Genomic DNA, 15,005 nt, shown 5'->3' with positions numbered 1-15,005 from the left:
CCAGGTCTCTGAGACTCAAAGCATTCTATAGCAGAGATCCCTACCCTTCCTCTGTCACTAAGTAGTAACACTTGAGACCTTCCTGTCTTGGCCCCTCCCACTTCCACCAGTCCTTGCCTGAAGCCAGTCCACCCCTCATGCCCTATTGCCTAAAATTCTACAACCAGGTCAGCCTCACTCACCATCATGACCCAGCACAGTCCCTATTTCCCCACCATGGAATAAACCTGGCCAGAGAAGTCCTACCAAAGGAATGAACTTGCTCATTCCAGACCCTTGGTGAGTGGCAAGACCTCAGGACAGGTTGCTAAGGGCCCATCTGCTGCCCTTAACTCCATTAACAAGCTCGCCACCCACCTCTTCCAGGACTGCAAATACCAGGCAGCCATCCACCACCACCACCTGTTCTGCACTAGGCTATGCTGGGGCCAATGGAGGGCACACAAGCTGGCCAGCCCTGCTCCCCTCCTTGTAAGAGATGGTGCCTCCTTCATTAGAATGAGGCAGACTGCTTGACTCTAGGGACGTTCACAGTTGTTAGAATTGCAGCTTTGTAAAATTGTGAGCAAGCAGGGGCGAATAAGCATTCACTCCTCTTTGCTTGAGGCCATGGCCTTTCCCCACATGGCTTCCCTTCTTCATCTGGAGCTGCTCAAGGTCCGTGTTAGGGACTTTGTCTTCCTATCTCCGAGTTTCTCCACCATGGAGCTCTGAGAAAATTGGATTTGGGGCCTCATCTTTATTCCTTAGGCCTTGTGTGGAAGAGACTGTGATAGACTAGTCCCCTGTTTTCTCTGCCCCCTCAAGGTCTACTGAACTCCCTGACCCCCTTTTCCTGGAGGGCCTTAACTGAGTATTAATTCAGTGAACATCTGTGTCACACTGGGGATTTTAAGAGTCCTTTCCTTTGCTTGGGCTCAATTAATCCTTACAACCAAATCAGTTTCTGTGAGTGCTGTAATTATGATAAGCCCGAATCTTCTACAGACAAACTAGGGCAGTTAAGGAACTTGCCCAAGGCCACACAATGCAGATGCTGCAAAGCCCTCTCACCCATCTTCTGGTTTCAGATCTGCTTTCTCTCAGCTGTACCAGGCCTCCTGATCCAGTCGATTCCTAGTCTCAAATCAAGCACTAGGAAATTCTGAGATTCATAAGAAAGCAGAGGTGCAGTCTTTGGCCACCACCTGGGAATGTCAGCTCCTTCCTGGCTAACTTTGATTGGGCCCATTCGCTGCCTGAATTGTCTTTCAGAATCAAGGAGGTCCTCCCAGACAGGCCAGGGCATCACTTCTCTGCAGAAGTGGAGGGATGGATAGATGGATGGATGAGTGGATGGATAGATGGGTGGATGGATAAGTGGATGGATGGATAGATGGATGGATGGCTGGATGGCTGGCTGGATGATGGGTAAGGATGGATAAATAGACAAATGTAGGTGAATGAATGGATGGGAATATGGATGAGTAGTAAAGTGGATGGAGAGATGGATACATAAAGCAGAAAGGCCAGAATAAGCAGCAGTCAGAGAGTTTGAGAATGAGCCTGAGGATACAGCTGTATAAGAGACTAGACTGAGTTGGGCTTCCTGTGCATGTTATAGAAAAATCCATCATTTGATCTACAAGAAAGTACTCTCTGCATCTAGAAATTTGCCACCCAGATGTGCTGCCTCAGTTTCCCTCCTCCTGTAGCAAAGTCATAGTCAGCCCTACAATATGAACACCAGTGTCTCTGAAGACACAAGACAGAGTTGATGCTCAGAAAAACATAGCCAAATCCTACTTGCTCAAAAAGCCAAGTCAGTGGAGCATTGCAATACAGGCTGACACTGTGAGACGGGTGCATGAATTCAGCAAGAGTGACTTCCAACCGTGGGAAAGTGTGCAGTTGTTTCTGATTTTGAGGTCGTGTATATCCCCCTGGTCTTTGATTTGCTCCTGAACTTACACAGGACTCAAAGCCTCTTCATCACCTTTGAGTGCCCTCACCTAGTGCAGGGCTCAGCCTAAAGTAACCACAGAGCAGAGGTCTTTAAGATTACTAAAGAAAAATGAATAAATAAATAAAAAGGAGTCGGCCAATGAATAGGTGAATAAATGAATGGGGATTAGGCAGGCCCCAAATTGCAATGGGCTCAGAACGCCAGTGAAGGAAGCCATGAATTAATTGACCCCGAAGCTTCTCTCGAGACTGTGGGAAGATGTTATTACTAATGTGAAGATGATGCCCTGCGATTTTCCCCAACGCTCTCCATGGCGTCCTAAAGTGCAAGGCGTTTTGCACCTGTGGAGGGAAGGGAAGTGGGGACTCATTCTTTCTGAAAAAGTTGAAAACAAATCAGAAACAGGTCCTTTGCTGAGAAGAAGGGGCATCAGCTCTGAAGTCCTTAGAATAGAGAGGCTCCCCGCCCACCTGGGATGTCTAAGCCACACACTTCTTGCTCTGTTGTCAACAAAGGTGGCGCCGGCTCCATGCAGAACGATCGTGGAGGAAGACAAGTTAAGTTCAGCACAAATTTCTTCTCCATTTCCCTTTTCCAGTCACAGCCAGGCCAGCAAATGGACAAAGCCCCGGAGAACAGGTCTGAAACCCCGTGCTTCCTGGAGGAACTATGTGACATGATGGAGAAGCCAGGAATGGGACCTGAAGCTGGGGAAACCTTTGACGCTGAGCACCTCTCCTGAAAACACAGAGCACTACCAAAGGGGACTGTTAAGTTATTGGATTGGACAAAGGCTTAAACTAGAGTGGACATTTATTTGATTCTTTCTTCCTTCCACCAAGTGGGCCACGGCTCTTAAGGGATATTAAGTTAAATGGACAAAATGAACAAACTCCATTCTCCCTGCATAAATAAGCTCCGTGAGGAAAATTTCAAACTCTGCTACAAATTCTTCGGCTGTCCTTTTGTGTGGCACTTCTAACTCCCTTTCAGACAGGTTCCCAAGGTCATGTATACGTGCATGGTATGCATGTGTGTGAGCACATAAGTGTGTGTGTGTGTGTGTGTGTGTGTGTGTGTACCAATTGGTGAGTCATTATGGTTACAATGAAAACAGTAGAAGTTCACAGGTTGACAGTGTCTACTCTCCTTCTCATGTGATCTATGGTTAGGGATGGTGTTCCAGGGGAGTCCCAAGGCTTTTGGTGCAGCAGGCTTGGTTGGGGAGCCAGAGCCATTTGCTTACCTGGTACTGCGGGAAGGTGGAGTGGTTGGAGAACACTGGTGGAGGCGGACAGTTCAGATTGAGCCAGAGAGGCTGGTTCAGGGTGGTCGAGGTCAAGGCTGTGGTGAAGCGTGGGGCGAAAACATTCCCAGCATACTTAATATTGTTCTTGTCGGGCATCAATGCAGGTGGGTTAACTGCAAGTCACAGTGGGACAGGGGAAAGGGGGAGGGAAACAGCTCAGTGCCTGCAGCAGGGAGAGGCTAGATGTCTCTGTATGCATCCCGGGGATGCATACTCTCAGGGGTCATGTCCTTTAAGCGCTAGTAGGGTCCTTCCAAGTCCAGGAGCTTTCTAACTCCAGGAAACCATCATTAGTGCACCGCTTGCTCATTTGGAAGGAAAGGCTTCTGTCTCCATCACTCACTAGTAAATGAGGCTGGTGAGCAAGGTATGCAATAAACCACAGTGCTAAGGCTGTGTTCCACCTACTTGCAAAACCCAACTCCAGCTTTATACAAACAAGGGCAAAGCTGTTGCAAAGAATTTCCCTCTAATGATCTACCCCCATCAAGGCTGGATACTGAGCAACATAACAACTTTGTGCAGTTTGCTGTCTCTATACGGGAATGGTTTTCTAAATATTAATTGAATGGTTTTTAAAGATTAATTTTTATTTTTCTTTATGTGTATGTGTGTGGAAAAAAGAGCAGGTTATCCAAACTCCTGAAGTTTTCGATTCACCCAAAGTGGGTGCTGGGGACCAAACTCTGGTCCTTTGGAAGAGCAGTAGGCACCTTTAACCACTGAGCCATCCCTTTAACTATTAGTGTTTTCCCGAGTATTTAAAAACATGAAATAGTTCAGTGCGGGCTAACTTACTACTGGGTTCCAAAGCATGAGTTTTAATTGTTATTGTGTATGAACACTGGATTCTTCTCTTCTACAGAGACATCCATGGACTACGGAATCAGAAACACACCCCTCCACGGCATCCTTTTTTTGTTAATTTGTGTTTGGAAAGGGGTTTTGACTTTGTGACTAAAGCAGTTGTAGGAGGACAAAGGAGAGGAAGCCAGGCCAGGTCATGGATAATCTCAATGTGGAAATAATACAAAGCACGGATTTCTCTGTGGCCTGGGCAAACTTAGAAGCTGTAATATATCTTAGGTTGGGGCTATGGACCACACCAGTTGTTTGTGCTTGTAGGATCTCTAAAAACCAATTACTTTCCTCTAGCAATTGGATTCCCTCAGGGGATGCTGGGAGAAAATCATTTCCTCCATTTTATGGAGTTAACAATCCTGAAACCCAAGGGGAAATGGTGACTTGCCCATGGACAGAATGAGGTCCTGCTGCTTGGACCTGAATACCTGTGGTTTCTGGGTACCCGCCCAGAGAACGATCACTTACACTTCAGATCCAGCCCATCCATATCCACTTTGCTTCGAAGTCTCAGCTGCCCACTGGGGTTCTTGGTGGCTCCAAAGAACTCATACAGCAGGTTCTTCTCAGCCGGCCACACAGGCTTCTTGGTTGGCAGAGTCATGGAGATGGTGCCAATTGAGTCATTGTGACCCTCCTCACCACAGGTGTCCTTCCGGCTCTGGGGCCACTGGCTGATAAAGAGGCTCTCTCGACCTTTGGTCAGCTCTTTGCTGCCAGGAGTTCGTTCTACAGAAAGAGGGAAACTGAATCAAAGCCTCTGGGAAGCAAATACTTGTAGATTACTTTCTTGGGGCCCATAGCTCACACTGAGGTCCGGGCCATACTAGGTAGGAACTGTGTCTCAGTCAGGTGCATCTCCAGACTCCTGCTGAAGTCTGCTCCGATTGCTGCCCATTCTGACCTCCCTGTCTTATACAGCCATCTCTCCATCCACTTGTCTACTTGTTCGTGTGCCCATCAGGCCATTCACCCACCCACTCAGCCTATCCATCCGTCCGTCTGTCCGTCCGTCTGTCCATCTTTCCATTCATTCATCTGTTCATTGGCTTATCCAGCCAGCCACTTACCCATTTATTTATTTATTGCATCGTTTTACCATCCATCCATCCATCCATCCATCCATCCATCCATCCACTCATCTGTCTATTCATCCATCCATCCATCTATCCATTTGTGTATCTACTCATCTATTCATCTACCCATGGCTTTTTTCTTTCTTTCTTTCTTTCTTAGACAGGGCCTCACTGCGTAGACCTGGTTGGCTTCGAACTCACTATGTAGACCTCAAGGGGCTCAAGGTCACAGAGATCTGCTTGTCTCTGCCTCCTGAGTGCTGAGATTGCAGCTGTGCTCCGTGATGCCTGCCCATTCGTTTTCAGTCTTCCCTTCCTTCTTTTCTTCCTTCTTCCACCTCTTTTCCCTCGCTGTCTCTCTCTCCCTTCTTTCCATCCATAGCGCCAGGCCAAGGATAGGAGGTAGCTTGGATGTGGTTTGGCCATGGTTTAGGTAAGGAGACACACATCTCTACAGAATGCAGAGTTGAGCCATGCTGCTTAGTCCCTCACCTTTGCTGTCATTCTCACAGCGATTCAGCTCTCCCATCAGCACCAGGCCTTGCCCTGAGTACTGGGGACATAGCGATGAGTCAGAGCCAGGCTGCCCTGCAGGAGCTCACACAAGGAAGAGGGAGAGGTGTCCAGAAATAGCTCTAGGACAAGGCAGACGGGCACCATGAGGTGACAAAATGGGAGAAGACACTGGCTGGGATCTCGTCTGTCTGAGAGGATCCTTCAACCAAGAAGGAAAGAAGGCTTAGCAAGACTCTCATTTGGGGCCATCAGGAAGGTGTCACAGGCATGGGCAACTACAATAGCAGGAAACATCAAAGGGACAATGTGAGTCATCACAAATGACTGGAGTTTCAGAAAGAACTCAATGGGTGCCAGACTCAGGTCTCACTGCAAACACGCTGAGCATCCATCCCTTGCAGAAGGACACTCTGACCCCTGACACCTGTGACACCTCTGCAGAGCTCTCTCTCACCCACAGTTCCCCTCAGTGTTGTCATGCTTTCTTCAAAATTGAGTGTGTGTGTGTGTGTGTGTGTGTGTGTGTGTGTGTGTGTGTGTAACAGTGGATACAAAACATTCCAAGAAAGAACTGCACCCTTACTGAAAACATGCAAAATTTCTTGTCATCATTCCCTAAACAACATGCTGTAACCACCATTTACACAACAGTGACATTGGATCAGGCACCATCAGTAATCTATAGGTGGCTTACAGTGTGTAGGAGGAATGCGTAGGTTGGATGCCATTATGAACATCTATAGACTGGTTATTTGAGGGGTTCCTGGGACCAAAAACTAGAGAGAGAGAGAGCTTTATAAATGTGTATACATGTAAGTTATATATTATATAATATATACATATACTCACCTATGGATATAATCATTATTAAGGCATTTCTCTGTTAGAAGAAGAAAGTGGGCTTTGACTCTGCCCTTCACTCCTTCCTCAGACTGGCTGTCTCTGAAAGCCTCCACAGAGCTTGGCTGAGAAGCCCATGTGCTGGCAGGGGGGTGGCTCTGTGCTGCTCTGGACAGACTGCAGGTACCTGGGGACTCTGGTACCAGCTGGATCTGAGTCCCAGTGCTTCAGCTGTGACCTATGGTAGTGGACATGATCCCACCATTTCACAGACCTCCTGTCACCCAGGCCAGCAGCCCTGAGAGCCTCTACATGGACCTGGACCTTACCTTCCCAACAAAGGCAAACACTGCTCTAGCCAGTGCCAATTTAGGAGACTATGACAATTTTAGCAGAACATGTCCCCAGAGTCTCTTCCAGGAGTTCCTCTGGTTGCTGAGTTTAGCCCCCAGCTAGAATGCTGAAATAACATACCCACTAATAATAGTTATTTCCCCCTAGAAACTGCTGTATTTACAGCTTCTCACCCATCTACAGTCAGTCCCTTGAACATCTGCAAGACCCCTCTGACATCTGGGCTCTCTCTCTCTCTCTCTCTCTCTCTCTCTCTCTCTCTCTCTCTCTCTCTCTCTCTCTCCTCTCCTTCCCTCCCTCTTTCCTTCTTCCCCTCCCACTTCCTCCCTCTCCCTCCCTCCCTCTCTCTCACACACATGTACACACACACACACACACACACACACACACACACACACACCTATATTACCCTCTGTCTCATAACTATACAGACACACACATGACAAACATACCCACTAGTTAGTATACACACGGGCACACTCAGACATGCCACCCCTGTGCTTTCCCTAATGAATGTGCTCACCCTGCACAAAGCTCCTCGGGCATACCTTGCCCACAGGTTTGTGGGCAAAGGCACTTTCTGAGTATGGGGAGGGGAAATGGACAAGATACCCCCAAATCTGCAGCCCTTTCAGCAAGGAACATGAAGGGTCCCCCCTAGAAGGAGAGGGTAGTTCCCTCCCACCCACAGCTATCATCCCAAAGCCTCGTGACTCCTCCAGGCCTGCTGGACACTGAGTCCAGCTTGTCATCTCAGCTCTGATTTTTTGGGGTCCCACAAGTGCTCTAGAATGTAGAATGCTCTGGAAGGTCACCTTGTCCTTATTTCTCAGAGAAGTGGGTTTGGGCCCTCCCCATGCAGGCACTGTCACTTAACCATAACACTTCGGCCTGGGGGGTGACCTTTCCTTTGGTTGTTCTCCAAGGAGCCGTGGGCTGTGGGCAAATGGCTCTGTCATCCAGTCTGAGCATACACAATGCTGAATCCCAGGGAGGAGTCGGAAGCACTGGGAGGGGGGCTGAGTTTCCTGGGAAGACTGTGGAGTCCCCATTCAAGTGTTGAAAATACATCCAACTAAACCTTTAGAGTCCCAGGACGAACAATTTGAGCTGTTCCTGGACAGCTTAAGCCCTAGAGAGAGTGGTCCTGATGACCAGGGTGTGTACTTCCATTAGAGGTTAAGTACCCCCAGCTGCCAATCAATTTTCTCTTCTAGCCCAGACCCCAGGCTGGGATCTTACCTTATAAGGTAAATACTTCCTCCAGAATGGGTACCTAGTAAAGTCAGAAATGACCAACTCTTCCAGGACCCAGAAAGATGCTAAGTTAGCGAAATGATTGTCATGGCAGAGAACCTAAGTTTGGATTTCCAGCATTTATACAGCATATAAAAAGCTGTATGTGGTGACATGTGGCTGTAACCCTAGTCCTGGGGAGGCAAAGGCAAGATCTCTAGAACCCACTGGCCAGCTACTCTAGCTCAATCAGAGGGCTACGTGTCCCAATCCCAGGAAATAAGATGGAGAGCCACAGAGGATGTCGCCTGACACCTCTGCCTCCAGGCATACATACACACACACACACACACACACACACACACACACACACACACACACACGGGGAGAGGAGAGAGAGAGAGAGAGAGAGAGAGAGACAGAGACAGAGACAGAGAGAGACTCTGCGTTGTTTTGCTTTGCACCAAGATGCACTATAACGTTGATCATATTTTCTGATCAAGGCCCTCCTCCCTGGTAACCCCCTCACCTCCCTGCTCCCAGGCCCACTCACCAATCCAGTGGTGGCCATCAAGAGTGGAGTCAGCCTCATTCTTGGAGCAGATCTTGGCAAACACTGGAAGCTGCCTTTTTGGAGGAGAGAACTCAGGGAGCTTGTCAGGGGGTGCAGGAGGAGGTGGGGGTGGCAGCAGCAGGAATGGGCCCAGCCCCATGGGCTCCCGGGGTCCAGAGCCATTGAACATGCTATTCTGCAGGAAATCTTTAATGACCTTGGTCTCTTCCAGCACCATCTTGTTGTCAGGGGCCTTGGACATTTCGGTAGACTTCAGTGGGAACTGGGCCAGGAGCTTGCTGATCTCTGAATTAGAGGCACTCAGGCTATGGCTCTTGTCCTTTGTTCCCTTGACACTCTTGACCTTGGCAGCACGAAGGATGCCTGTGACTGTAGACATGGCAGAATCACAGTCCTGCCTGCTACTGATGATGGGCACGGACAGCTTCTGCTCCCGAAGCTTGTCACCAGCTGTTACAGAGGATCCTGGGTATTCAGTGCTGTCTGCCCCCAGAGGAGGCACAAGAAAGCAGGGAGCCAGCTCCCGGGTCCCCTGGGGAGTGACAATAGGTGTTGCCAGCTCCCCAGAGCTCTCTTGGACCAAGATGAGATGTTCTTTGGTGAGACTTAAGAACTCCTGCTCCACCAGCAGGGAGATCTCATCCTTGCCCCCGCTCAGCTCCAGAGCTCTGCAAAAGGTTCAAAGACATGGCGGAGTTAGTGCTCTCATCCACCAGTAGCTCTGCCAGCAGGATGCAGGCTGTGGGATACAGGCCTCGGGGAAAGAAGGTGGGGCCACAACCTGTTGAAAACCATTCTTTCCTAATGAGAAAAACCTGTTGCTTTCTCAAGAGGGAAAAATGGACCAGGTGGACACAAAGCCAATATCACCCGCTAGGCTATAGTGCTGAAGATGTCTGCCCCTTCCTCCTCAGTCCCCAAGGCAACAAACAGTAGAGAGATGGTTCACTGGGGAAATTTGCCCAGCAGCAAAGTCTGTGACTAAGCAGTTCAAAGAACAAGATCTAGAGCCTGAAGAAGTTTCCAGGAATACAATACAGTAAGTCCCCTATTGCAGGCTGGCGGACTGCACAGTTAAGACTCACAGCTGTCTCTGTAACTTTCAATCTGTGTGACCCTGAGCAAGTTGTTCAGCATCGCAGATACTCCAATATCCTGTGTGATTCCCAGGAATATCACAGAGGGGTGTTTGAACAGTGCAGACACTCTGTCACAGGGTCACACACCTGTCAGTGCTTATGTCCACATAAGGTCAGGCTCATAGTCTGACCTGACCTTGAACCTTGGATTCCACAGTGTGCCCATCTGGACATCTGTATCTACTCTTGCTGGCATGGCCTCTGATGGGGTCATGGCATCTGAATTGGAACATTATTGTGGATGACAACAACACTTGGCTGGAACCTGAACCAGTTCATACAGCTCTCCCTGTCCCTATGTTCCCCTGTCCCCCTGTCCCTGATCTCCATTAGTGATCCAACATCCCGATGGTGCTTGATGAGCTAATGAATTCCCAGCTCCTGATTACTGGTTCTCCTCAAGTGAGGGAGAAGTTGGTAACCCTGCCCTCTCAACTACCCCCCAGCAAATTTGGTGAGGGGGCACCTTCCTCCACTACATTCCCAGGGGAGCCAGGGTCCTCCAGCTTAGAAGTACCTGCTATGCATACATGAAGGTTCCTGGGAAGGATAGATAGAATTACCTATGCCTGGAATGTTCTGGAAACTTGATTCAGCAGCCACTTAAGGCACATAAAGAGAAAGACAGTTAAGAGGCAGAAGGGGAAAAAATAAAAGGGATACACGAGTGGGGCTCAGCTGCTGCGGCTTCACTGTGGGCAAACCAAAGCGTGGTCTGTCTGACAATCCACTCTCCACTAAGAAGGCACAAGAAATACCCCAAACAGTGTTCATGGGATGTCCCTGCCTTCCTGTAGTGCTGTTTGCTTATGAGGGCGGACACACACACACACACACACACACACACACACACCTTGATGCACACAGGACTGCACAGAAACAGGCAGGCTCACAGTTCACTCAGAACCAGGAGAGCAGAGCCTGCCCTTGACAGTCCACAGGGGAAGGCTCACTTCCTACTCTCAATCTCTCTTTCCTTCATACTCTTCTCTCTCCCTGGCCCTCTCGAATATTCCCTTCCTTTTGCTGCCTTTCCATGTCTAGACTTAGGGCTAAAAATAGGCCCTGCTCTCACCGCTGTGCCCCAGGAACAATCAGAGTAAAAGAGGGTGCCCCAAGTTTCGGTTCCTCCTCCTTAAAAGGAATCAGGTAAGTCTCAAGTCTTAGGGCCCAGCCACTTGAAGGACCAGTTTTTGCTTCCCCTACCCATATCCACTGCCTGGCAATACCAGCTGTGTGCCAATAGCTTTTGTCAATTAGCCTCACCCCAAGGATGCTTGCTTTTTTAACACTGTGAACCTGTCATTGTGGTCACACTTAAACAACAACCAAAAGCAGCCGTTATCTCTCGGAACTACATGCTAAATATGTATAGATCAATTGTGCCTGGGGTTTCCCTTAAAACTAATCCAGTTGAGGGAGGAAGAGAGCGAGGGAGAGGGCACAACCGACCAGCTCCTTCATAGGCTATACATGTCAGTCATGGGGAAAGCTAGAAGCAGACACATGGGGCCATTGAGATAGCCAGTCTACTGGTGTCTATATTTGGTTTCTGGGTTACACACACACACACATACACACACACACACACACACACACACACACACACACACACACTTGTCACCACTGAATCCTCAAAAGTGTCAAGTGGCAGGAAAGCGGCTTCTTTCCCTCTCTGTGCATTTGTGCCTGTGAGTGCCTGTGAATATGTATGAACTGTGAGTGTGCAGATGTGTGTACGTGTATATGCACGTGGGGGGAGGGATTTATGTGTGCTCTTGTATGTGTTGAAGCCAGAGGTCAACTTCAATCATCTTCCTCAGGGACATTATTCACAGGCTCTCTTACTGGCCTAGAGTTCATCCACCAGTTGACCAGTAAACTCCAGCAATCCTCCAGTCTCTGGCTCCTTAGGGATGGGATTGCAAGTACATTTCACTACACCTGCCATTTTTATGTGGGTTCTGGAAACTGAATTTTGGCCCTCACACTTCAAGACTGAGCCATCCCCTAAGTCCTCCACAAAAACACCTTCTAAAAGACCTTGATGTCCCTGTATCGAAACATCCCAGGCATAATCCCTACTTGACACCCAACTGACACTCTTGTCATTCCCAGCCTGAAAAAAGGTGATGGAAAAAGACCCATGGGTGCTGAATGGGAATTCCTATGCTGCCCCTTAGCACCTTGTTTTCTCGAATCTGTCAGGCCACACCCTCTTCTCAGGGTTAAAGACTGTGAAGATACTGGGAGGTAGGTAAGCTAGGCAAGGTACTTAGCACAAGCCTGATACATAGCAAGCCAGATGCTTGTGTTTTTATCAGTGGTTAGATCTGTACAAAGACACCCCAGCCCACCTCTGCACAGCCTGCCGTCGCCACCAGACTTCTGTGGGCACCTGCAACAATTCAAACCTGGCTCGTCAGCTCATTGCCCTCTGGATACTCTACCAAGGCCAATGGGGTTGTTTAAAAGTTATAAGTAAACACTGTACCTAAGAGAGATGGTCACTCTAGCTGTGAGTTCTCTGGGTACCTTCTACAAAGGTTAATATAATGGAGGCGTCGTTAATTATGAATCTACTGCAAGCCGGAAGGAAGGCCAGGCATCAACGTCCATATACACACTTGATCCCTTGCACTTCCTTGGACACCTGACAGTATCATTCTCACTTCACAGATAGGAACAATTTCCCCTTGAAAGGCCGAGGACCTTGTCACCATGCTGGAGAGGAGGCTGATGTGTTGGGACACAGCTGGTCCAGTTCCTGTACTCACTCCTCCAGCCTTAGCCAGCCTTGTTTCCAGAGAGTTCTGCCACCCAAGTCCCCTAGCTCCCGCATGAATCTTGTTCCCCAATCTGAATGCAATCAGGGATGTTGCCACTTTCATCCTGTAATGCCAGCCCTTAGAGGATCAGCACAGTGAATCTTGAGCCTGTCATCTGTGGCATTAGCCATCCCTGACAGCTACATGTCGGCTGCATGTCTGATGAGCATGTCTTCTGAGTCTTCCACCAGTTCACAGTTAGAAATGTCTAACCAGAGAAAAGTCCAGGGCAAGGCCATGGTACACTGCCAAAGACCCTACTTCCAGCATGATAGTAATCCTATATCAACACATCAACACGCGGGGAAAATAAAGCTACCAGTCCCCATGCCTCTGTGAAAACCTTCATCAAACACCCCGCAGTGATCACACACCCCGAAGTCCTTAATCCCTGTCTTTCCCGCCTCCTTAGCCCCTCTATCCCCAAGAAAATAAGATCTGCTTGTTCTTGTTTGTTTTAGAAAACTCCATGGCCACAGAGCAGGGACATTCTCAGAACTAAGATCAAGCAATTCCCTTGCTTAAAACCACCTTGTGGATTCTCATTACTCACAGGATAAAATCCAAACCCCTTTATGATCCGAGGGACGCTACGCAAATTGGCCCCATCTCCCTCTCCTTCCACCACGTTGATTTTTTATCCATTCCTTGAAATGCCAAGCTCTTTCCTGTGACAAAGGGCCCTTGAACTTCCTGCAGAAAGAATGCTCTGGGCACCCCCTGGATTGTTCCTTACCTGGCCCCTGGCAACATTCGGGTGTCAATCCAGATGCCATAGTCTCCAGGTGGCCTTTTCTATCTGATTTTTAAAGAAATGTCCCTCCCTCTCTTGCTAGGCATGCTCTGTGGGGATGTCTATATCAGTCTGTCTCTTTCAAGCCATCTGCCTCTATCTAGTGTTTTATTATTATTATTATTAAAAAGATGTTACTTCCCCATCATATGCATGTCACAAAGACAGGGACTCTTTCTTGGTCATCCCAGAGGCCTTGGAGCCTAGGACAGCACCTGGCACAAAGCTCCAGCTGGGCAAGAATTTGTTGACTAAATGAAGGAAGGAACTCTCATGTCTCTGTCACCTGCTGTGTGCTTCTCATCCCTTCTGCCCAAGAGCTGTGCCAGCTCCTTCTGCTTGTTGCAACCTGCCTGGCTTTGCACTCAGTTCTGGTCTGGCATCCCCTTAGGTGCTGACCAGAGGCCCCCCACCCCTGCTCCTGCTTAGCCTGATCCCTGGTGGGCACAGGTGGAGCCTTTTCATCAGCTGACCATACTCCCTGACTGGTGTGGGGATTGGGAGGTGCAAACTCTCAGGGAGCCAACACTACTCTTAGCAGTCAGCTGGGGATTCAAGGGAACATTTTCTAAGCACTACCTAACTTTGCTAAGTTCAAAGATAAGCACATATTTGCACATGTTTCCTGGAATCCAACCGGAAATTATGTGTGTGTGTGTGTGTGTGTGTGTGTGTGTGTGTGTGTGTGTGTGAGAGAGAGAGAGAGAGAGAGAGAGAGAGAGAGAGAGAGAGGGGGGATTCTTAGTTATGTATGTATATGCCCCCTTGTGCGTATTATCAATGCCACAGGTCTACAGTTGGTGTTTTCCTTGGTCACTTTGCACTTGTTTGCTTGTTTTGGAATCAGGGTCTCTCACTGAACCCAGAGCTCATCAGTTTGGCTAGGCTGATTGTCCAAAGAGCTTGGGAAATCTGCCCGACCCTCCCCTACCCCACCCCCAGCACTAGGATTACAGATGTGTATTGCCATACCCAGCATTTGTGCCAGGGATCTGAACTCATAGAGCACTTCACCCACAGGACCATCTTCACCAGCCCCTGGGTTTTTCCCCTGAGTTTTGCAAACCCTGGCACCCTTCCCCTGGTGTTCCCTCTCTCCTTGGAGTTGATAAATGCCATAAACCCTACCAGACTGTATCTAGTGAATCATTCCAGGAAAGCAACCTTGCTCTTGGGCTCCTGACAAAGCCATGTCAAGGTTTCGGGACTCCAGGTCTGCACTGGCCCCTCTGCTTCACCAACCTATGAGAATGACAATTATGTGCTAGCGGTTCTGATGCTGTGTTATTTCTACATTTGCAATGTACAGAATTGTGTAAAAATAAAGGCTACTGACTGACTGGCACCCCTTCCCAGCATAATGACTAAGCAAGCATGTTGTTAGCTCCCCCGGCAGCAGTTCTGTGTACATGATAACACACAGCAAAGATGAAAACTGCTACTCAGCTGAGCCAAACAACAAAAAAATGCAAGCAAGAAATTGTTAGCACCAAAGGAGGACACCAAGACAAATATTTTCTTCCAGCTATGGCAT

At 48.6% G+C, this 15,005-nt stretch overlaps 1 protein-coding gene across 1 annotated transcript in view; it reads right to left on the bottom strand.

Annotated features, from left to right (window-relative positions):
- CUNH1orf94 (chromosome unknown C1orf94 homolog) overlaps positions 1-15,005 on the bottom strand; it is a 43,448-nt gene that overhangs the window by 14,424 nt on the left and 14,019 nt on the right. Inside the window, exons 2-4 of the mRNA XM_027398982.1 lie at positions 8,691-9,379; positions 4,584-4,844; positions 3,192-3,367 (exon numbers count right to left, since the gene is read on the bottom strand). Coding sequence (XP_027254783.1) covers positions 3,192-3,367; positions 4,584-4,844; positions 8,691-9,379 — 1,126 coding nt within the window. The remainder of the gene's footprint in view (positions 1-3,191; positions 3,368-4,583; positions 4,845-8,690; positions 9,380-15,005) is intronic.

This window comes from Cricetulus griseus, chromosome 2 (genome assembly GCF_003668045.3).
Source record: "Cricetulus griseus strain 17A/GY chromosome 2, alternate assembly CriGri-PICRH-1.0, whole genome shotgun sequence".
Classification (NCBI taxonomy): domain Eukaryota; kingdom Metazoa; phylum Chordata; class Mammalia; order Rodentia; family Cricetidae; genus Cricetulus; species Cricetulus griseus.
This window is presented reverse-complemented; position numbering and strand designations above follow the sequence as displayed.